The sequence below is a fragment of the Ambystoma mexicanum genome, chromosome 1p (genome assembly GCF_040938575.1).
Source record: "Ambystoma mexicanum isolate Mex_15411 chromosome 1p, UKY_AmexF1_1, whole genome shotgun sequence".
Taxonomy (NCBI): Eukaryota; Metazoa; Chordata; class Amphibia; order Caudata; family Ambystomatidae; genus Ambystoma; species Ambystoma mexicanum.
In genome coordinates, this window is record NC_090921.1 from 1,121,443,031 (window position 1) to 1,121,468,268 (window position 25,238).

The window sequence follows — 25,238 nt, forward strand, 5'->3', positions numbered from 1 at the left end:
GGTCAGATCACGACATGGTATTAGCAGATATCAACTGGGCTGACCTACCTGTTACTGGGGGGGCCTGGCGATGCAATGAGTCCCTTTGGAAAGATGTGGTTTTTAAAAGCGAGATGGACACTGAGATTGATGAATATTTCAAAACGAACAATAATGGGGAAGTCTCCAAACAAACAATCTGGGAAGCTGGGAAGGCTACGTGGAGAGGCATACTAATACGCCAGGGCTCATCTAAGAAGAGGGAACGTAAGATTGTAGAAAATAGACTGCGTAATGAAATACATCAGCTAGAGGAGGAAGTAAGGGGGAACACGGAGGTGGACTCTGATAAAATAGATGCAGCCCAACGCAAAAGAGAGGAATTACGGCTGTTAGAACACGATCAAGTGGTACACAAATTGCAATTTCTCAGGCAAAGATTTTACAAAAAGGGGGACAAAGTTGATGCACTATTAGCGGCCAGATTTAGGGAACAAAGGGCGGAACGCAAGGTGAAACAGATAAGAGACCCCCACCCCCACGGCTCACCCTCCCCACCCAATACCTGAGTGCTTTGTCAGCTTTTATGAAAACCTATATACCTCCGAAATTACCTCTGCCCAATCCGACATAACCTCCTACTTATCCTCAATCACTATGCCCACAATAACGCACACAGAAGCTGAGCTCCTTGATACTCCGATAGCCGAACAGGAGATCCAAGATGCAATCAAAAGACTAACGCTGGGGAAATATCCAGGTGAAGAAGGTTATACTGCCGTCTTCTACAAAACCTTTAGTGGGCAATTAACACCTTTCCTAACAGAACCCTTTAATGAGATAATAGACACTGGAGTCGCACCAGACTCTTTTAAAAGGGCGCTGATAACAGTGATTCCCAAAGGAGGGAGAGACCCCAAACACTGCAGATAGTACCGCCCCATCTCCCTCCTTAATCTCGACGCCAAGATCTACGCTAGGGTACTGGCTGCAAGACTGGAAACCCTAATGCCCCGATTGATCCACCGTGACCAGGTCGGGTTTATTCTCGGGAGACAAGGAGCCGATACCATGCGCAAAACATTACACCTCATCCATGCAGCTCACAACCTCCCCGGCGATCCTGTCCTCCTGTCAATCGATGCAGAGAAAGCCTTTGATAGGGTGGAATGGGAGTTTCTGGGAACAGTCCTACAGAAAGTAGGGATAGGCCCGAAAGTTCGGGATGGGATATGAGCAATATACACCTCCCCCAAGGCATAGATATTTGTAAATGGGGATTACTCCAGATGGTTCAAATTGCAACGAGGGACCAGACAGGGTTGCCCCCTCTCTGCGATCCTGTTCGCACTCTCCCTCGAACCACTGGCACAAAAAATGAGAGACGACCCCAATATACAGGGAATGAGATTAGGGGTGGTGGAATATAAGGCAGCACTATATGCAGACGACATTCTTTTACACATAACAAACCCTACAGACTCCATCCCACACGCGCTTAACCTAATAGACGAATATGGCCGGTTCTCTGGGTTCAAAGTAAATAAATCCAAGTCAATACTCTTCCCTCCCCAGGGATCCCCTGAAGAGAACAATGTCAGGTTCCTTTCACTAGGTCTCAAATTGGAACACACAACACTGCAATATCTGGGTATACAGATCACTAGAAGCCTGAATGACCTCTATGAAGTCAACTCCCCCCCCCGCTTCTGCGGCGATTTGAGACAGACCTCAATAAATGGAGCAAACTCACGATTTCTTGGCTAGGGCGCATTAACGCTGTCAAAATGGTATGCCTCCCCCGTTTCCTGTATCCCTTCCAGATGTTGCCAATCGAGATACCTAAGGGGTTCTTCATGGATGCCAAAAAGATCATAATGCGATTCATCTGGCAGGGGAAGAAACTGGGAATTTCATATAATACATTGGTACTCCCCAAAGACAAGGGAGGAATAGGGCTCCCTGATCTGAGAACCTACTATAAAGCTGCTCAGTTGCGTGTCCTAATTCCACACCTTAGGGACCATAAGAACCTCCAATGGGTACAAATGGACAATCACTACCTGTCCCCCGCCACGGTTTCAGAATGGTTATGGACCCCATACAAAAGGGTACAAAGAATCAAAGGCCACCCCATACTAAGCACTATATGGAGCATATGGCGAACTGGCAAAGAGATGCACAAAATCACCACCTGGCCATCCCCGCTCAGTCACCTGTGGTCACCCGGCATAAACAATCATATTCCCAATGTGGGGTGGTTCCAATCATGGTATGAGGCGGGCCTGGAAAGGGTGGGGCAACTGCAAAGAAAGGATTCGTTCATCACGCTACCAGATCTGACGGAGGCCTTGGGTATAGGCACTCTATCTACATTCCAGTTTATCCAATTAAAAGGGGTACTAACAAAGCCTGAATGGAGAGAAAAGCTTAAAAGAGCTCTTACCCCTTTTGAGAAACTATTGGATTCGAGATCTGAAATGAAAGGCCCAATATCTGTGATGTATCGGGAACTAATAGCGGCAGGAGAGGGAACCACAGATCCCCTCAGGGCCAGATGGGAAAAAGACTTTGGAGAAGAGATACTTCCTGACCAATGGAACTTAATGTGTAGAACTGCATCCAAAACCTCCATATCCAACCAATATAAACTCCATGCAGTTAAGCTTTTGCACAGGTGGCAATATGATCCTCTTAGACTTTCTAAAATGTCTCAAACAATGAGCCCGAGATGTTGAAGAAAATGTGGTGAATCTGCTAATTATTGGCACATGTGGTGGGGTTGCCCGTACATCAAAGTGTTTTGGGCCGAGGTCCTGGGATGGATCAAGGAAGTAGACGAGATTCAAAGGGTAGTTGACCCTTACCTCATATTGTTCGGCCTCGAAAAAGACGAAGACGACTGGTTCAGGGTGAAAGGCCTAGCCCCCCCAACTATTGTTGGCTGCGAGAGCCCTATTAGTGATTAAATGGAAATCCCCAACAGTTCCACGAAAGAGCGAATGGATCAACTTGGCCTCCAACATCTACTTGATGGAAACAATTACTGCCTCCCTACACAATAAAGCGGCCAAATGTGAAGCCTTATGGATGGACTTCAGGAATAAATATATTGCACCTGCCTCTGATTCCCAATTGGAGGCGCTCCCAAGGCCCTGGCTCAAGATGCAAAACCCAAGGACATCAAAGTGTGAGAAGACTCATGTTCAGTGGTGACGGTGCTGCCAGACACTTGAACTGTGTTTACTGTGCCTTTCTAGTACTCACGTTATGCAATTATTCATAAGATGTATGCTAATCCAAGTAGGGGGGGGGGGTGGGAGTGGGTTGAAGCTAACAGTTGGGGTGATACACCCAGAAACATGGAACTACTGCCAAATTACGGGACTCAAATGACACAATATGTTCTGTCTTAATCGAGCTAGCATGTGCTAAGGGTGGTGTATTACACAACGTATATTTCTTTTTGTTTAATGTCTGTTTTTTGTTTTATTGTTCTTGTAAAACTAATAAAACCAAATAAAAAAAAAAAGAATATTTCTGAGGATAACCTGTCTGTTGCACTTAGAAGACTTTTTGAGGGTAGCATGTCTATTATCACATAGCTACATCAAAGATGAAGCTCCATCTGAGCCTCAAGGTACGGATTAACGCACCACTTCGGTGGACATCTGCAGCAGACACAGCTACCCACCAACATGCAATTGAAGGCAGAAGCTACCTACGACAAAAATTCGGTATAGCTGGACACACAATGATTTGCCTCCAAATACCAAAACACAACACCTCCTCCATTAGAATACAGCAATGACCTATGACAAAATCAGGTCTAGCTGGACACATAACGAGTCTCTTGCACTTGCGCACTCTCCTGACGACCTAAGCACCCATCCACCTGCCTGAACCTCATGGGTAGCTAACTGGAACTCAGCCAGCCTACTTAACTCCCTATCTTGGCCAGATGAGCACACACATTCTAATCCTTGTGGAAAGTTTCTCATATCTTGGACTGCGATCCCCCAGGGGCGTTTCCACCACAAGCGCGTTGAGGCCATACTAATGGGATAAAGGCGCTCTATGAATGACAAACTACTACTACTATTATGGTATTAGCATAATTGACCTAAAAACATTTTACCCAAAACATTTGATCGAATTTATGTGACCTTTTGTTTGGTCAAATTGAATTAAATATAAATGGGGATGGGTATGGGTATAAATTTGGTTGAGGGGAAGTGGTGTGGTGCTTGCGGGGGGTCTTCATTTTAGACTGAAAATAGGTCAAATAAATTCGATCAAATGTGATTAGATCAAATGTTTTAGGTCAAATAAACCCACGCCATTATAGGAACTACAGTGATTATTGATGATATGTAATGCTGCCCTGCCCTTCGTAGACAGTTCTTGCTTGTAGATTCTGACAATATGCATTGTTTTAGTGCAGCAAAGATACAGTTTTTCATGAATGCAGACAGTTAAATTTTTAACTCGGACTTTCAGCATTTTCTGTTGTTACATTTAAAGTTGTACAAGATCCAGTCCCTGAGGCAGTTCCCAGGAGTATTTCTGGTATGTGTAGTGTGTGTAAAACACTATCATTTTTAGGGTCCTGTTTCTCAGGGGATCTGGTAATTACCTGAATCCCGTAGGTGCACCCTTCTTGTGGTAACTGGTGAGAAACATGACTCATAACTAAAGTGGGGCATTTTTCTGGTGCCTCTCCCAATAAATTGAGGCAGTGCCGGTGTCTTTGTTTTTTACCTTACACTATCTTTGCCTGGCATTCAATTAGGGATTGGCTAAATGTGGGTCTATCACAATCATTTCCATTGGACACAAGCGGGGGTTAAATGTAAGCACGAAGGCTAGCGCCATCTTGGATTTCTCTGTTGTGCTGAATGCGAGGCTGCATGGTTCTGCTGCCTCACCTGGTTGTCCTCCTGGTGTAGGCTAGGGAACCTCACGGGTGACTCTTCTGCTCTCTTCCCTGCTCTGGTTTCCTGACTTGTTCTCCACTACTAACGGTAAGCTTTTCGCAGATGCTGCAGTCTTGCGAGTTTCTTCACTACATGTATCTCGCTGTGAGTTCGGAAACACAAGTAGTTGCCATTTTTGCTCGCAACTATTTTCTTTTCATTGTGGGAGTATTTTAGCCCACTGTACTTGTTGAACTGTTACCCAATTCTGTAACTCAGTCACAGTTAGGAGCTTGTGTCCCTTATGTTAAACTAACAACATACTGTACTGCATGGGGTCTAGCGTGTCTGTGGGATCCTACCACTGCCACCCTCTGGAGGAACAATGGGTAGTGGCCAGTCAAGCCCCATTCTTAGCGGCCATCGGATCCATGTGATCACTGCGGTGTAACATTTCCCCGCAATTATGTGGGGGGAGACCCCCCACACCCCTTCCCTCATACTTATTATATGTTATAAACCTAACTACCCCCGCCACATATAGTTGTGGGGAAATGTGCATTTGGAATTCTGGCATTTTCGGATTCAGCCTTTTTACCTTTGCAGTGTTGACATGATCCCCAGCCATCTACCCCCATATGTAAACATAGGTAGTTTGTGAAATCAGCACAGTCTGGCCCGGAATAAGCAGCAAGCGTTTCTCAGAAAAGACGTTAGGGAGTGTGTGGCTGTGGTTTGCTGTGTACACTCTTACATGCTGAACCCTGCTTTGGAGAGTCTTGTTACTCTTTCTACTGACTAAGGAGGGGCTACGTTACATAGACCCTATCTGGAGTGGAGCAGTGGTGGAGTGTGTGGCTGAGTGTTGCCTTGTTGCTGTGGAGTACGGAGCATCAGAGATGGTGGATATTTTGGTTATTTGTTTGCTCCCTCTTGGGTCCATGGCAAGCGCTGGCCCTAGCACCAGACATCAATTAAAACTCATTGAAGCTTCCCCGGTTTCACCACGGACCATCTGAGAGGTAAACCCCCCCCCCCCTGTCCGATGTGGTTTATACACTGAAAATGAGTTAGAAACTGTTGTTAACACCTCATCATCTGATCTGCATTCTGTGCTTTTGTCTTCTTTGGCCCAACGGGAGGGAGGAGTCTCAACTAAAATAAATCACCTGGCATCAGGAGACGCACTGAAGGTGACTGCAATAACCGCTACTGCACTGAATATGTCTAAATCTCTACCAACAATGGAAGAGCCATGGCTGTGGGTTTAATCCCCCCATAAGAGTCCGGGCTTGGGGAAGGTCGCCACTTATTAAGCTCGATCACTGAGCTGGCTGGGGTAGCAAGCTCTGAGCTGCATCAGCGTTAGGCTTCTAGTACGCTGATTCATGAAAGGTTCCTACCTCTGCTGGCAACTAAGGACACTTCACTATTAGGTACCACAGTAGTACATAAGAGACAGGCCTCACTCATTCCCTATATAGAGTCTCAGATGCCATTGATCGATCAACTAAATCGGGACATTGACGAAATAAAAAGGCGTCTAGCGTCCATCAACAAAGATGAGGACACTATAAAACAATCCTAATTAAGAGCAAAGAAGAGGAGGAGACTGGACTCTACTGGACTCTACTGTCATTGCCCAACATGAGGAATTGGGTGAGGAGGTTGGGCTTTAAAAATCTGCTGTCCATCCTAAACGAGGGTCTCACCAAAAAATACGAGGTATACTTGATGTTGGAGTCTCCTCCCCAACCTCAAAGGAGACCGGTGAGCCCAATTGCCCCCCACGAACACCATGGAGGGAGGAGGGCGTCCCGTGCACTTTCGACATCTTCCCAGTCTTTGGAGGACTTGGATTCCGTTTTTTGTCCGTCTAGGCAGGTGTTGGCACAGGAAGCCTGTTTGCCAGTGGAGGTGGCCGCTGCCCTTCAGAACAACATAATGGCAGCACTAACAATATCACTGGCACACTTCTCCAAATTGTATTAAACTTTAAATTACACTTTAAGAGACCAATACATGATATTAGCAATGATGCACTCCCAGGTGATATTCTTGGAGCTATTTACATCTACAATTCACTGAAGGTTGAATAAAGAGGCGGAAAACTCCATTCTGTGTCAAAATAGACTATGTGATATTTTAAGCACAATTTCTCACACTCTTAGCAATCACTTAAAGTGCTGCTGCATTTCATTAGTTGTAATGTTTTTAGGGAGACGTATCACAATACAGCCTCTGGTGCTACTCAATCAATCGGATTTGTTTCTGTGAGAATACAACATAGCATCACATGCAATATAAAATACTATAATATCAGCTCATTAACACATGTCAAAAACATGAATGAAAACAACACGATTTGAAAGCAAGTGTACTATGACACATTCATATAAATGTGCAGAATAACATGCTAGCAAAATATCAAAGAATTAACTCCCCTATTAAGATTATCAATTTCAATGCACTATGATCTCCAGGCGTGTAGTAATACAAAGTCTGCAGGCTCATGTATGTAGGCTCATGTATGTAGAAGTAGGTTCCTTTATTAGATCTTAGGTACACAAATTACAAGTACAGGGGAAGTAGAAGACCCACCGGTCCCCACCACCCAGGTAGCTATCTCCAACTGTAGCTCCTGGAACCTATTGGAAGGAACCTTCCTTGATATGCATTCATTACATCACTCACTTAGGACATTGCAGCAACAAGGTAAAGACAACTCTGGGAGGGGATGGGATAAAGATAATGTGCACCTCCCTTTCTTACACAACAAAAACGTACACAGGAAAAATAGAAAGGGAGGAAGGGCAGGATACCAGACCCTCCAAGGTGCTTTGCACCTGGGTTATGCCATCAGATGCACACATTTTCATGTGGCTTTTGTCAAGTTCCAAGCAGTCTTCTGAAATTGGGAGATTCCCTGCAGTGAAGCTTTAGATTCTGCCGCTCAATGGAGGAGGCACATGGTCGTGCTGCATTTGGCCCAAAAGCAGCAGATTTGCAGGCCACTGTAAAGGGAAAACTGCCTTGACCCACTTACTATTCCCCATGATAGGAATCGATCAGCAATGGCTAATGGTCTGTTGCAACCCGATAATGATTTCCAGTGCACCCGACCCATCAGAGAAATGAAGGCAACACCTCAAATATCATTGCATGTTGTGATTCCCTTTTAATCAAATGGCCAGCTCCGTTCAAACAGTGCTCATGCTGTGGGATGGTTCAAAGCACCAGGCCGCTTTTAGGCATAGTACCTAATGCTAAGCGTTCCACGTGATTTCAACAAAGTAAATTACAAAGTGGTCATTTACTTAGAGGAAATCGCATATCATTTTTTATTGGAGGGTTCCCCAATACCATACCTTCCTATCGGCTCCCCTTACCCACCTCTTCATACTTCGTACCCCTCAACAGACATATCCTTTTTTAAGGGTGCAATGTAATTTTGGCAAAGTAAATTACCGCTTTGTAATGCACTTTGCCGAAGCAGAGGTACACCAGACCATTCTTGCACACCCCACCTTTGAGATAGGTCCGGATTTGATATTTTTAGGGCTTGGTTTAGTGCTCGCTGGTGTCCCCCCGCTGGTGGTGCACCTGGCAGATGCTTTGAGTTACCGTATCGTAAAACTAGGCCCTGCGACCCGTTCAGGATCTATTGAATATTTGCTTCAATTTTGCTTTAGAAGGTTTGGCTCCTAAGGTTACTGGGTCCACAACTGATGATGTGTGTTGTGTTTTTCTCCCCCTCAGGATTGGTACCACCAGTCCTATGACTGCGTGAGCATCATGTTTGCGTCTGTCCCGGACTTCAAGGTGTTTTACACGGAATGTGACGTCAATAAAGAAGGACTTGAGTGCATCCGGCTGCTGAATGAAATCATTGCGGACTTTGATGAGGTAACCATTTTACTTATTAGACAGATGTGAAGATTGATTTATAAGAATGACGGCTCTCCCTGTAATAGTTATCTGCTCTCCAAATAAAGTAGTCAATGAAGATTACAAGTTCCTCAATTTAGTGTATGCGTCCCATATTGGAATGATGTCCAAAATGTTGCTTGAAGATGTGGAGGTCTGTTTAAGGCTGGGCTTACTAGATTGTAAGCTTTGTCAACCAGCCGCTTGCCCAGGATTGTATCCAATCGTATTGACGTAAGTTGTTAGCATGATTGGAGGGGCGGTTAAATGACTATTGACAATCATTAGAGCATTCGGTGGATGGGCCATCCAGTGAGATTGCGCCTCGTTGCCTAGTGTTCTTTTTTTTTGCTTTGGTTGAAGTCATCTAACCACACCTTGAGATCTCAGCTGTAAGATGGTGGGGAATGCTTATGGAAGACTTGCAGAGGATTATGGAACAAAAATCACGCACCAGACTGCTAGTAGTTTTAAAAACAAAAGCTTTAAAATGCGTCTATAACATTATTGTGACCATGAGGAGATCAAAAAGGAGATATGATACGGCTAACATGCTCATTGGAGACCTGTGTTCTTATCCCGGTTTTGGCATTTGACCACAATTGTGTGGTAATGTGCAAATCATTTATATCTCTGCATACATTGTAAATATGTGGATTGCAGCAATCCAATGCACAGTTTTCCTGCCATTCAGTATTCTCCCGGTGGCATGTTCCCAACCCTCTCCCCATCACAACTTTTCTTCTGTGTACCACTTTCTCATCAGAACACAATAGAGCATGTAAAGACTCCCCCTGCAGCCTATGTTTAAGATTTTCCTGTCTCAATAAAATCAAAGTGACAATTGTATAATAAATAACTACTATTCTCTCTTTATTATGTATGTATATTTGAACCTAGCTGGGACATCACTACCACTTAGCACACACATACGTAATTACGTTATGCCCATTTATCAAATTCTCTCATGCACTTATCAGATCATTGCCAGTTTCTCTTATGCCAAGTTGGCACATCATGGCGGATGATCAGTATGCCCATTAAGCACATCATTAGACCGACAAAATAAAACAGTATACCATTTCCCTTCAGGACCGAGGAAAAACACTGGTACTTTGGAAAAGTACTAAATCTGTGATTCTTTAAAATATCATTTAGTGCCGAAGGGACACTAACTCCCTCGACTAAGGCCCGCGTCTGAAGCTTGGAAGTATTGCGATGGCAAATCCGCCAGGATACCGCCAACGCAAATGGTGTTATCACAACTCGGTCCAGCGCTACTAGCGGCGGATCCTGAGTTGTGGTAAGGCTGTTACTGCCCATTTTGTGAACAGTCCATAGGACTCTATGGGGCAGTATCAGCGCTATTACCGCCGGCACTAATAGCACAAATGGGTGGAAAGTGGCAAGATTTACCTCCAGCTTTCAGCTGGAGGTAAATCTGCTACTTTCAGCCCAAACTCGGGATTGGGCAGAGCGGTAATGTGGCAGTAATAGCATTAGTGCCACAATTTTGCCACTCCGCCCAACCCGTGATGAGACCCTAAGTCATACCAATAAGACAGCTTCTGGCATGTCCCCACAGTGTAATTTGTTCATCTAAGTTAAATACGTTCTCTCTGGGAAGATCCATGCACTTTATCTCCTGCTTCATTATAGCAATATTAGCCCCCACCCCCTCCCCCCATGGGCTGGGAATGGCCCAGGGCCAGCCGGATCCAGTGAAGATACCGGCCTATGAAGCTTGCATAGGGGTGATCATTGCTATTAGCACCCCTGGTTTAAAAGATGGGGTCAGGACAGCAATGTATTTGTTAGAGAGAGCCGGTTGTGCGCAACCAGTGTTTTCAAACAAATACTCACCCAACATGGCTGCCATGGAAATGCACGGCAGGGCTCCAGGGGGAGCCCCTTTTCTATGTCCATGGCAGCCTAGGAACATATGAGGAGCAGCGAGAACCTACAGATAAGAGGGAGGGGAGCAGATGGAAGGCAACACGGACAGGGGATCAGATCAGGGGTGGTGAGGTGCGGGTGGGAAGATGCCAGGCTGTTGTGAGCAGTGTGCAGCTTTCTCCAAACCCTGGCCAAGATCTTTAGATATAGCCCAATTTTGGAGCTACCTAATCAGCTGCAGCACCCACAATGGGTACTAATCAATAATGTCATGAATGTATTGAATGCTTAATTGTTAGTGCTACGAACAATGCGCTACCACCTTGCCTACAAATGAACTGCACTTAACAAGCTTGGAATGTAAAAAAAATGATTGTGAATGGGTGACCGATCTTAACCACCCCACGCCCCTGCCCTATCCTCCTTGATTCTGATTAATTGCCACGTTGCACTCTATGCCCCTTATCCAACTCAGAGTGTGCCTCCCCTTTTGACTACCCTGACATGTCCCTCCACCACTTTTCTTGATGCCAGGAACATTTGGCCCCCTCAAAAATTACCCATTCAATAATGATGGTTTAGATTATGCCCACTTTTGCACCTATTTTCCAGTGCCCGACATCCTGGCTGGTTTCCATCGTGGTTACTTAACGTATCGTTACCCAGCCCTTACTGCCTTCTGTTTCAAGAGGCTGCAAGGATGCAACCAGTGGTGGACAGAGCTATAAAGACTCTGCTCCCTTGGCGGTGTGTGCTATTTACTTTCCATTTGGCTAGAGTGGGCTGAATTGCCAAGCTTAGCTGACCCCATTCAGGTTGTAAGCAGACACATCTGTGTGGGTCTTATGTCAGCACTTCCATCTGGGAACTTCTTTATGGCGTTCACACATTCATTGTGGTATTAACTGGGCAATGGTCATTTAACTGGATCAGCGGCCAGATTTTCACTGGTTGCAAAATGTGGCTGGGTGTCGCACTGGAGCAATGTCTCCCACGATTAGGGCAATTGCGAGCACCAGCACAGTATCTACATGCCAGTGGTGAGACGGCACAAGCCGGTTGTTGCGCCTGCACTGCTAATGGTAGTCCCAGCACAATGGGTGGATATGACTGGCCTTGGTGCAGTGACAATTTCACCAGCATTAGCACTGCAGAAAACATGTGACCAATTGCACCAGCCCTAGCGCTAGTGCAAATCCTTTGATTGCGTCAGTGCTAAGCCAAATGCAAATCTCATTACACTTACTCTACAACCATCAATTCAGACCGGACAGAAATGTAGTCCCCGACACACACGTCAGTCATCCCTGGCTTACTCCTAGTTTGCACATGACATAGCATGACATGTTCGCACACTTTATCATTTCATGCTATGTCATCTCATGATCGGTCCGATCACCGTTCATGACATTGCATTTCATGTGTGACATTGCATTTCATGTGTGCAATAACATTTCATGAAATACCTTGCACCATGTCTCGATGTGTTATATAATATGTTGCATGTCATTTTATGATGAGATTTGTCGCACTATGTTTTGTTTATTTATTTGTACTGCGCACTAGACCCGAGGGTATCGGGGCGCAATAACGATTATACTTTAAGCTTACAACGTTACAAAATACAGTACAAATACAGTGTGAGGTACAGTTGAAAGGCAATGAAAGGCATAGAATAGTCAGAGCATATGATACAAAATGTGTGTTGTCAAATACAAAGTCAAAAACGAGAGTACAAATGAAGTACAGTTAGGTAGTAATGGCAGTTAGCAAAGTGAACAGTGCATACGTTTGTGAGGTATAGGTAGAATATGTTGCAGTATATAGGATGCCAGTTACGTGGTCAAAAGGTAACTGTATTAGAGTTCTACAGTAGTTGTGAGCGGTGTTCCTAGGAGAGGGGCACGCTACACGTCCAGCAAAGGGTGGTGAAGGTCTGAGGTTAGAGCTGGAGTTAGTGATCATTTTCTTTAAACCAATTGATAATGTTTAGTCTAAAATGTACGTAAGTTTGGTCCGCCCTTATGGAAGGGGGAAGGGAGTTCCAAAGTTGGGCGGCTTTGACAGGGAAGCTGTTGCCGCCGATTTTGGTTGTTTTGAAGGAGGGGACTATCAGGCGGTTAGTGTAGGCAGCTCTGGTAGTTCGGAGAGTAGTTTTTCTGTTGATTCTGTCTATCAAGTAACGAGGTGCTGCCTTGTTGAGGCACTTGAATGTTAGTGAGGCAGTTTTTAGTCTAATTTTATCAATAGTGGAAAGCCTGCTGTACTGCCTCCTTACCGCTGAGATATGGTCATTTTTGGCCATTCCTAGTGCTGCTCTCAGGGCATTATTTGCAATGTTTGAATCTTCCTGGTAATGTATTTATTGGAACCAAGTTATAGGCAATTGCAGGAGTCCATTTTGGATAGCACCAGTGCTCTTGCCAGAGTGGGGCAGCTGCTTGTAGAAAGGAAAGGCCTGGCCGACCTAATCAGTTTACATGTGTAAGCTTTAGATGATGCCATTGCATTCACCTGTTTTGCCACTGTAAGGCTGGAGTGCAGGTAAAAGACTAGTTTTTTTTACCTGCTTAGCAACTTTGATCAGGTTGCCGTCTTTAACAAAGGAGGTGTATTTGTGGCCAGGTTTGTTGATATTAGTCATAGTCCCCCGAATAATGAGTTCTGTTTTGTCATCATTCAGGCATAGTCCATGGAGAGCCATCCATGCCTGGATGATGAGGTATATTCTATTGACCAAGGCCAAATCCTTGTTGTAGTCCCCTGTAAGGGGAATGAGTATCTGGGTGTCATCTGCGTAGTTAGTGTAGTCGACACCAATACAGTCCAGATCATCAAAAAGGGGCTTGGTGAATATATTATACATGGTAGGGGACACACAGGACCCCTGAGGAACACTGCAGGTAATGGGGATGGGGTCTGCTGCTGCAGTGGCAGAGAAGACACTCTTTGTCCTACTGTTTAAGAATGATTGGATCCAAGCTATGGCGTGTTGGAAGAAGTGTGCTGCTGAATCTAAATGATTGCAAAGAACCTTGTGATCCACCAGGTCAAATGCTGCTGAGAGATCAAGGAGAAGTAGCAAGGCAGATTTGCCTTTGTCTCTCAGCTCGTCAACCTGGGCTTTAAGGTCGATAAGTGCAGTTTTCGTGCCATGTTGTGACCTGAATCCTGATTGTCGGGTGCCAAGGAGTTGGTTCTGCTCCAGTAATTTTTGGATTTGTAGGTAGGTCACCGTATCTAATATTTGTAGGAGGAATGGCACCATTGTAATAGGCCTATAGTTCGTAGGTATTTCCTTTTTCATGTCATGACCTCATTTGTCATGATATGTTTTGTGCCTTAGCAGGAAATATTGTGTGTTAGTGTGTTATGTCATGATTTGTCATTATATATCATTGCATAACATATAACATTCCCACTTTTACATTCTCAGTAAACCCCCAGTTTAACATTCCAAGCAAGCTTGACATTCTGAGTAAGCTTGACATTCCTAGTAAGCCTCCAGTTTGATATTCTTAGTAAGCTTAACTTCCCATTGGGCTCATATTTTCATATTCCCAGTAGCCGTTTCATTACGGGAACACACACAGTCGGACATTCTCGTTATGCTCCCAGTTTTGCATTTTCAATAAGCTTGCAGTTTGATGACATATTCTGTAAGCTCCCAATTTACCATTCTGTGAAAACTCACTATGTGACATTCACATTAAGGTCCAGGTTTGACATTCCCAAGAAGCACCTAATTGGATGTTACTAATTAATTTGACATTCTCAGTAATCTCCCAGATCGGCTTCCCAATAATCTCACCTTCACATTAAAATTCTCAGGAAACTCCCAATTGGATATTACCTACAAGGTCCCAGTTGACTTTCTCAGTAAACTCCTAGTGTGGCATTCCCAGTGAGCTTCACATTTCGTATAACCTGCAAGTTTGACATTCCAAGTACTCTTCCAGTTTGGTATTTACAGTATGCTGGACATTTTCATTAACCTCCCAGCTTGGCCTTCCAATAGGCTCCCGGTTTCACATTCCGAGTAAGCTTGATTGACATTCACAGTAAGATCCCAGTCATCTAGTTAGAGTGAGCATGACATTTCCACTCAGCTCCCAGGCTGACATTCCCAGTAAGCTCATTTTGATATTGGATATATATACTGCCAATTGCACATTCCAAGAAAGCTGGCAATTTACACAATTACAATATGGTGCACGAAAAAATCCCATATCGTAATCCTATATCATGGAAAGCAAGCTGTATGAGAACCCCTACTTGTGCAACTCAAACTGAAAAGGTATAGCACATCCTTACACCATGCAGAACATAATGGTAAGCAGTGTGATGAGCACTTGAGACAAAAGGAGTATTATGATTGCCATGATATGACAACAAGCAGATGGAACCTAAAGCGGTTCTCCGTGAATCACCCCCTGGCGTCCACTGTATAAAAAAACCACCCTTTCTTAGAGATATTTATTGGGTGTTTTTGTAGTGTTTCTTTATATAGTGGACACTGCGAATACTTTTAAATGTTTTCTACCTGCACGTACCTGTTCTATGTAGCTTGGTTATTGTTCCTTGCAAGGTTTCCCCTATGCCAAGCCAGAGAAGGGAGTGACTAAAAGTGATCAGAAATCAAGACTCTGAATGCCACCCGGTACCGGGGGGATGTGGTCTAGCTGTTCTGTGGAGTGGGTTTGGCCCTGAGATAGTAACTGCCACAAGGATTCCATACTCTTGCCAAGGTGCCGGAAGCACAGCCGCGTTTTGAGACAAACACAGTCAAGGTGTAACTTGACGAAAAATCACACTCCGACCTTCAGATTCCAGCACCGTGTTCAGTGTTTACAAGCATCGAGGCTTGGCGAGGGTCGCCCTTTTCATTTCTGCATGCTAAAAATAAAAATAATCCCTCCTCATGCATAAGAAACACAAAGGGCCTGCTTCATGGAACGTTTCCTATGGGATTGTGCCATTATAAAACACTTCCATGTATCAGGCCCAAAGACTTTCTGCCTTAGTCAAACCTACTGTATACTAGAGGTCGTCTTATTCTTGCGAAACTCACAGGAATACTGATTTCCATTATTAAAAGAACATTGACCTGTCTGCCTGCATTCATCTTTCAACATTTTCATGTATTTTTCCAGTTTTCATGAGCAGACAAGTATAGTTTAAGATCAAGTTGAAAATGTGATTGCACAATTATAGCCTAGAGTATGATAGAGTACACGTCATTAGGATTATTGTGCATAAGCAAACATGAACATGCAATGGGGGTAAGTATACACTTTTCAAACTGAATTGTCTCTTTGTCTTTAGCTGCTGTTAAAACCAAAATTCAGTGGTGTTGAGAAGATCAAAACCATTGGAAGCACGTACATGGCAGCAGCAGGCCTCAGCATCGCCCCAGGCCAGGAGAATAACCAGGTAGGCCATCCTTCTGAATTTAAAAGTCCTGGTATGTTGTGATGGGTTGGTCTACTTGTGGCGTAAGAGAGGGAGACTGGAGGTAGGTAAGTTAACAAATGACATGGGATTTACATAGCTTGAACTTTGCTGTAGAAGGGGAAAGAATAAAGGGGTGGTACAGTCAGTTGGAATGGTGGTGTCACCGCTCGGCTATCAGTGAGTGATTGGTGATGTGTAACTTCATAAAATGCGCCTTTTGACTCTTCATGGATTGCTGAAGTGATGGGGACAGGGTGATGTGGGCTAAGATGGGCTCCACGTGCGTAGCATGAAAGGTCCAGTTCCCTTATTTCTTTTGAGTCTGACAATGCTGTGGCTTCTTGTGTTGCGTGGGCCTCTGGAGATGGAGAGATTTTTGGGCCATGTGTCGTAGGCTTTGTGAGTTAGCCTTGTAGGGGGATCTTAAACATAAGATGATATGATATGATATGATATGGTATTTGTAACGCGCCTATACACAAGTGTTTCAAGGCGCGACGAGGCAGGGAGGGAGGGAAACAAGGGGAAGACAGACAAACGATCCTACTAGGCCAGGTGTCATTCAGATCGCGCAAATGCAGAGGTAAGGGGAAAAGGAGGAAGTGCAGGTGGAGGAGGTGGGGGGGGAGTGCATTACAAGGTAAGTAGCGTAAAAAATAATAAATAATAAATAATAAATAAAAAGGGCCAGCTGGTGGCAAGTGCGAGGTAAGTGCAGAGCAAGTGCTGGGAAGGGGGCTGTAGGGATACAGTGACAGTCCCACAGTGCAGGGGGAGCCAGGGAGGCAGTGCAAGTGGAGAGTGGCTGGGCCCTGGACCGAGGTTGCTGAGAGTGGCCCAGATGCAGGTTTAGTGCTGAATTCAGTGGGGAGTTAAGCAGGTTTAGCAGGGGAGAGGGAGAGAGAAGGCAGAAGCGAAGAGGAAGGTTTTGAGGTGCTTCCGGAACCGGAGATGGTTCTCCTCAAGTTTCAGGGAGGCAGGAAGGCTGTTCCAGAGGGAGGCCCCTGCTGCGGAGAGAGATCTACCCCCAGCTCGTTGCTTCGAGAAGCGGCTGACCATGAGGGAGTTGGAGACGGATGAGCGAAGGGCTCGTGAAGGAAGATATTTAGGAAGAGAGAGTTGAAGGTATTTAGGTCCCAGGCCCCAGAAGGCCTTGTGGACAATGCAGAGGGTTTTGAACTTAATCCTCGCAGCCACTGGGAGCCAGTGAAGAGATTTCAGTCCTGGAGAGATACGGTCCCTGGGCTTGAGGCCAAGGACAAGTCTCGCAGTTCTGTTCTGGATAAGTTGCAGAGGGCGGAGAGTGGAGGCAGGCAGATTAAGATAGAGGCTGTTACAGTAGTCCAGCCTTGAGAGAACCAGGGCTCGGGAGACAGTGAGCTTCTGGGGGAAGGAGAGGAAGGGAAGAATACCTCTGAGGAGGTGCAGCTGGTAGTGTGACTTCTTAGAGACGTCAGATATATGAGGAGAGAAGGAGAGTGTGGAGTCGAAGATGACCCCGAGGTTTTTAGCCTTGCAGGTAGGGGCAGGAAGGGGGCCAAGGGAGGCCGGCCAGAGAGCTGCAGGGAAGGAGGGAGTGGGTGTGCCGATGAGTAGAATCTCAGTCTTACTGGCGTTGAGGCAGAGGTCATTGGCGGCACACCATTCCTGGATAGCAGACAGACAGTCGGAGATGAGGGAAGGAGAGGAGGAGGCCGAGGGTAGCCTGAAAATGAGCTGGGTATCGTCTGCATAGCACTGGAAGTAGGGGCAGAGAGCGGCGATGCGGTGGGCAAGGAGTGCCAGATACTGGTTGAAAAGCCAGGGAGAGAGGTTGGAACCCTGGGGGACACCACAGGTGGAGAAAAAGATGTCAGAGAGGAAGGAGCCCATTTGGACCTGGGAGGGTCGACCGGATAGGAAAGAAGTCAGCCATGCCAGAGCCTGACCAGTGATACCCAGGTTATCACGGAGACAGTTGAGCAGGATGGCATGGTTGACAGTGTCAAAGGCAGAGGAGAGATCGAGCAGAATGAGAACACAGGGAGTGTTGGAATCGAGGTTCAGGAGCAGGTCCTCACGGATGTTCAGGAGAGCAGTTTCCGTGCTTCTGGCCGCTCTGAAGCCGGATTGATGGTCATGAAGATTACCAACAGATTCAGCATGGAGGTTAAGCTGGGAGATGGCCAGTTTCTCCAGGAGCTTACCCAGGAAGGGAGTAATGGAGATTGGGCGATAATTGGCCGGGCAGGAGGGGTCGGAAGAGGGTTTCTTGAGGAGGAGGTGCACAAGGGAGTGCTTTAGGGGGGATGGGAAGACTCCAGAGGCGAATGAGTGGTTGCAAAAGTCAGCCAGGGCAGGAGCCAGGGAGTCGATGTGGTCCTTGATGGTTTTGGAGGAACAGGGGTGAACCTGTTTAGACAAGGCTTTCATAGATCGGACTTGTCTGGAAACCTCATCAGCAGAAAAAGGTGGAAAAGCAGAGAAGGAGGGCGGAGGGGCGGCTGCAAGAGAGCAAGAGGAAGAGCCGGGAAGAGAGGGAGGGGGGAGAGAGGAGGAGAGCGAGGACAGGATGTCCTGAGTTTTTGAGATGAAGTGCGAGGCCAGTGCAGTGCAGAGGGCCTGGGAGGGGACAGGAGAGGTAGAGACTGCAGCAGGGTTGGCCAGCTCCTTGCAGATTTTAAAGAGTTCGGCCGAGTTGTTAGATGCCTCAGAGATGCGGGCTTGGATAAGGGCTCTCTTCTTGGTGAGAACGGAGAGCCGGTATTGCCTTTGGAGCAGGCGACAGGCCAGTTTGTCAGAGGATGAACATGAAGCACGACATTTCCTCTCTGCCACCCTGCACTTGCGTTTTAGGGTGACGAGATCCGAGTCATACCAGGAGTTACATTTGGCTTTGGGCTTCAGGCGGATTCTCATGACGGGGGCAAGGATATCGAGAGTATCAGATATAGAGGAATAGAGCATGGAGAGGGCTGTGTCAGGGTGGGAGTCAGCCGAGGGGGGAGGAGGGGGCGAGAAGGTAGCAGCGAAAGCCTCAACTGACACGCGCTTCATGGGTCGGATGACCGAGAAGGTGGGTGGCAGTGAAGAGGGTGGCTTTGCCTGTGGGGTAGGGAGGGAGAGGTGGGAGGATAGGAGAAAGTGATCGCTCCAGGAGAGAGGAGTGGAGAGAGGGAGGGAGAGGGGAAGGTCAGAAGAGATCAGAGCATCAAGAGTGTGCCCTGCAGAGTGAGTAGGCCTAGACGGGAGAATAGAGAGTGAGAGAGAGTTGCAGAGTTCGCGAAAGAGACCAGTGGGGGGACAGGAGGCATCGAGGTGGATGTTGAAGTCACCGAGAAAGAGGAGTTGGGTGGTTGAGGACAGGAGTGAGGAGGAGAGGTCAGCCCATTCAGAGAGGAAGGAGGAAATTTGACCAGGTGGTCGATAGATAGTAGCCACGGTAAGGGAATGGCTAGGAGAGAGAGAGAGTCGGCAGACAAGGCATTCAAAAGAGGAGTAGGTCTGCGTAGGAGTGACAGAGGCAGGAATCCACTCAGGGAAGATAAGGGCAACACCACCCCCTGAACGGTTAGGCCTGGGCACGGAGAGGATCTTGTAGCCGTCAGGTAGGAGTGTGTCGAAGCTGGTGGCAGAGCTGGCTGTGAACCATGTCTCAGTGAGACCGAGGACGTCGAGGTCCAGTTCCTCAAGAAGGCGACAGATATCAGAGGAGTGCTTGATGGCAGAGCGAGCATTTAGAGTGGCAATGTGGAGAAGGTTGCCACCTTTGAAATACTTCCGGGGAGGGGTACAGATCAGAGGTATGCCCTGCGGAGGTGTTAGAGAAGGAGTTGAAGAGGGAGCAAGAGAAGGGGCAGGGAGGGAGGGGAGAGGCAAGGTAGCCGAGGACAGAGGAAGGGGGACAGCGGGAGCGGAGAGGAATTTGATGAGGCGTGGGAGGCGCCTATCAAAGAGGTGAAGGTTGGCCTGAGGGCCTTGGACCAAGACGGTCCCGTTAGCATAGACATTAATGATGGCCTTAGAGGAGTGGAAAGGGGCCAAGAGGACATCCCAACGGGTGCCACCATTAATGGGAGAGGAGGAGAAAGGAGAGAGCACAGCGACCATGTGAAGGGTCCATAGGTCAGGTGAAGGCACGAAAAAGAGAATGTCAGTGAGAGTTTCCTTGGAGCAGGCGCTCGTGTAGGTGTCAGCGATAGGGAGGCCTGGGTTGGAGACCAGGATGTCCTTTTTAAACTTTTTCCTACCGGATTTAGTGAGGAGAGCAGGATAGTCAATAGAGAAGCAGTTAGAGTAGATAGGTGAGATAGAGAGCACCATGGAGTAGGAGGGGAGGCGGACGACACGAGTATGCAGACAGGAATTGAGTGGAGGGCACTAGTTTAACACAATACAGAGCAAACAGTAATGCGTAGTAGGTCAGGGCCACCTAAGTTTGAGAATCCTGCGAGGGGAGAAAAGCACCCTAGTTTAACACAATGCAGTAATGCGTAGTAGGTCAGGGCCACCTAAGTTTGAGAATCCTGCGGGGGGAGAAAAGCACCCTAGTTTACCAATAAATTGGAAAAGGGGGGGCGAGGCATCATGCGGAAGAGGTGGGCAAGGTGAGGAGGGGTGGGCCGGAGAGCAGAGGAGCTGGCGCCTGGCGTCCCCTGCGGACACCTGCAGACACACAGGGAGCCGCAGTCGTAGGAGCCGCCCTTTGCCTAAGGGGCCCTTGGCCTAGGGGGCTGCTGGGCAGGGGGGCTGCCCAGAGGGAGTGGGATATAAAGCAGGGGGAGAGGAAGGGGAGGGGGGTGTGGGCGGGAAGGGAGGCGGGAAGGGAGAGGGGAAGGAGGACCAGGAAGTGAGGGGGAGGGAGGGGGCAGGGGGCACCACACAGACGCGCACGGAGCGCTAACAACAAAAGTTACAAAAATAAACAGGAGGCTTAACTGGAGCCCAACGGGGCTAGGAAGGCAGCCTCAGCAACAAGCCACACGGAGCTACGGCGACCGCTCGAACCCGCTCTGGCTCAACAAAGAAGCGAGCGTGGTGAGCGGTCGAGCCGTAGTCCCAGAGCGGCTGCAAGGACAGCCAATCAGAGGGGGGGTGGGCGGGAAGGGAGGCGGGAAGGGAGAGGGGAAGGAGGACCAGGAAGTGAGGGGGAGGGAGGGGGCACCACACAGACGCGCACGGAGCGCTAACAACAAAAGTTACAAAAATAAACAGGAGGCTTAACTGGAGCCCAACGGGGCTAGGGAGGCAGCCTCAGCAACAAGCCACACGGGGCTACGGCGACCGCTCGGATATGATAGATGGATATGGAGAGGTAGCCAGTGTGGCCCAGTGAGTACACGAAAGTAGAACCCTGTAAACCCGTAATCATCTGGATACGATGCATTCCCTGGACCCAATAGTCGCACAATGCTCGTTGAGGATGATGCTGGGTGGAATGCCTTGTGGGGAAGGTCCACGGAATTATCTAGAAAGCTTTCCCCTTGCAGAGTGACTCTATGCTTAGGGTGTCAAGTAGGCGTAGAAGCCAGTTCCCTCAGAACTGGCGATCAGCAATCTCTAACTGGGCCCCACACTAGCTTAGGTTTTCAGAAACTGACCTCTCCAGAGACCTGGCAAACATATAACCCCTGTTTTCAATAGGCTTATCTTCTGTGGTCTGAGACAGTAAAAGAGTTTGCAGCCTTCTACATGGACTATCTTGACTGGGCTATCTTGCCTGGGGGAATTTCCTGTGTTATCTAAATCTAGAAAGATGATAGGGTCGCTTTCCAACTCTCTCTCTCTCCATCTCACTCTGTCTCTCTCATTGTCTCTCTCTACCTTTCCATTGATCCATCTCATCTTTTTCTCTCTTTCCGCAAATCTTTCCTTTTCCTCTATCACTCACTCTTATTCACTGTCTCTCCTCTCCTCACTTTCCCCTAGCTCCCCTGGAGTTCTCCATGTTTTTGCTGGTTGTCTCTCATCTTATATCCTTCCTCCCTAACCCAGGCATCCACAAGCCCTGATTAGGGCTCCTGAATGTTGATCCCGACTGTCTAAAAAAAACGGGCTTATGCTAGACATGATGATCAAAATGCCGGCTGCCTCAACTTCCTCAGGGACTTCCTAACTGTCCTTACCCTATGCAGTTGTTAGTGATCAAATGGGATTTGGGATGTTGCTTTACAAAGACTTTGTTTGATTCGGGCTTCTTCTACCATGCCCACTCTCTCCTCTACCTTCTCTACTTTTTCCTCTTGTCCACTCTGTCTCATTCCTTTCACCACTCTTCTGTCCCTTTGATGTTCTCATTTGTCCTAGGTATTCCCTCAACCCTTTGATTTTACTCCTCCTTCCACTACTCTACTACTACCTCCTCCACACCACTACTCCCTCCTTTATCTACACTGTGATTCCCATCTTCATGCTTCTACTCCATCCAAACCACTACTCCTCCCTCCAACCTCCAAACCACTACTCCAGCACCCTCATTTAACCCAGGCACATTCACTTCATAAACACGCCTTAATGCATCTTGCCTAATCACTCCCCACACAATAACACACCCTCACGCTGCAGAACCACTTTCACTCATTAGCCAGTACCTCACCTGTTCAACCAATTGCCTCCATACAGATACTTCGGAATGAGGTGTGGATGCACTGATTATGCCAAGGCCCAGCTTCCTGCTCTATGCTTTCCCTCTTTCCCCATTACTACCCCCCGTTGTGGATACAATTAAAAAGGAGAGCATAAAGGTTATGTTCCCTTTTGGCCAAAGAGGTCATGATTTCCAGACTTTCCAGACGTAGGCTCCAATTCTGAAAGAAGCCCTCTCCCTGCTATTGTCAGTGCAGAAACTGGTAAACTCAACTTGCCCTCATGGTTATTGAGCAGCAAGGAATGCTTAATGTACAGTTACAAGGAGAGGTGGCTGTGCCAGTGCATAGGTCAAGGATATTCTCTATGGGTGCAGCCTGTTTTTTTTCATCCACGTTGTATGACAACAGCTATTCATCCTTTGCAGAGTGAACCCCAACAATTTTAGTTTCTTTTTTTAATCGAATGATTTTGAGACGAGCCTGGCAGCAGCAACCTTGATGCTCCAATGGACAGCTATTAGGGCCTTTAGAGGATACGGGGTGGCCTGGACATATCGGGGAAGGTGGTCCAGTGGTCAATGAAGAATCTTTTTTTCCTAAAACAGCCTCCTAACGTTTTGTAACTTCCTGGGATTTGCCATTCGTTTTTGAAGGCACTTCCATGTGCTCCTTTGGAACATCTGCAAGACTGTGGATGGTTCTGACTGAAAGATGGAGCTCTTTCTGGTAGCAGTTTCCTCTATTCAAAGCTTAGGCATCATGAATGCCCTGCGTTGTTGTCCTAATTTTAAGGTCTTCTTGAAGAGTCTTGTGTTTTGTCGTAGTGTGGGTTTCTGTCTACAATCTGTTGTGTATTCTATTTGGAGGTAGTTATCCTGTCTCTGTGCTCTGATACCCCTTTAGTTAAAAAGTGGCAGTTCTACCTAATTTGTCCCAGGCTGAATCTTTTAGGAAATCAGCCAGTTTGTTCTTTTGTTTTGGAAAGTGCATAAAGTGATTGAAACCTTCAGTAGCAAGTCTAAGTTGCTGGATATTGCTTATGAATTCACAGGTTTTTCACTTTGACTTTTGGCTCAGGGTCTATCAACAAGGGGGTGGCGTCTTCCTGGGCGAACGTTCTCAGGGAGTAGTGTTCATCTTGTTGATATTTTCAAGCAGCCACATGGCCGAGTCCTTCTATGCATCGATTCAATTGCCGGGTTGAGATTGACTTAGTCAAAGAGGGTTGTGTGGGTTCCACTGGTACAATCTATTTGTTCATGTGTTAAATGGCTCTTTGGTTCTTCATGCCTAGTAAGCCTGGGTGGTACATCTTTTTATGGGTCAAGTGTGCATTTTATAGGTATGTTGGTCTGTTTTGACTGGCAATGTTATTGAGACATATTATCGTATAGTAATTGAGGAAGGTGACAAGAAATTGAGATGAAGAGGTAATTTCTTAATTATATTGGTAAACACCATTAGTCTTATTCTTCTTCAATGCTACCTTACACTCAATCCGCCCATCCCAGCCATGGGTATCATGACAAGTGTGTGTATGTGTATCTATATACATGCATATGTATGTATGTATGTATATATATATATATATATGTATTCACTGAAAAAACGTTGTTAAAGGGACGTTATGGTTAAGTTGCACTAATAAAAAAACTATGGAATTAAATGAAAATAATGTGTTAAAGGGACGTTATGGTTAAACTGAAAAAAGAATTTGCCAGTTATGGTAAGCTAAGCAACCATAACTCGCGCCATTACCGTGCACTGCTAAGTCTAACACCCAGGACATGAAAGATGACATTACAAATGTCATTGATGACATCAATGATGAGATCTGGGCCACTTGTTTTTGTTTACTGACATGATTAGACTAGTTTTTTGTTTTTACTGACAATGAGAATTTTGAAAATTTAAAAAGTGCTATATATCTACACATTATCCTTTGTATATGTTCTTAAAGTACTTTCCTTAGAGTTTAATCTGAGTTCGTAGTGCACATACATGGAGCAATAAGGAGGCTCATACATGCACCCTGGCACGTGTAATTACCACTTTCACCTCTAATTTCCAGTGTTACGCAAATGACATGCGACTATCCTTCAGGCTATCCTCTGCCGCCTCCTCCTCACTCATACCTGACTGTCTGTCCGCTATTCAGGCTTGGTGTACTGCAAACAACCTCTGTCTCAATGCCAGTAAAACTGAAATTGTTTGCATTGGGACCCCTGCTCCCACTTTCCCCCTCTCACTCTGGCCGGCCTCCCTTGGCCATGCACCCGCCCCCACCTGTGAGGCCAAAAACCTTGGGATCATCTTCGACTCCACTCTCTCCTTCTCCTCACACATTTCTGACATCTCAAAAAAGTCTAACTATCAACTACACCTCCTCAGAGGCACTCTACCTTTTCTGACTTACCCCCAGCGGCTCACTGTCTCCAGAGCCCAAGTTCTCTCTAGGCTGGACTACTGCAACAACCTCTTCCTATACCTCCCTGCTTCT

The 25,238-nt window shown here is 46.6% G+C and overlaps 1 protein-coding gene across 4 annotated transcripts in view; it reads left to right on the top strand.

Moving 5' to 3' along the window:
• ADCY7 (adenylate cyclase 7) overlaps positions 1-25,238 on the top strand; it is a 1,256,803-nt gene that overhangs the window by 1,208,389 nt on the left and 23,176 nt on the right. For all 4 annotated transcript variants that reach the window (XM_069604769.1, XM_069604771.1, XM_069604772.1 and 1 more), the window contains 2 exons: positions 8,655-8,801; positions 16,044-16,151. In XM_069604769.1, the coding sequence (XP_069460870.1) occupies positions 8,655-8,801; positions 16,044-16,151 (255 nt within the window). The remainder of the gene's footprint in view (positions 1-8,654; positions 8,802-16,043; positions 16,152-25,238) is intronic.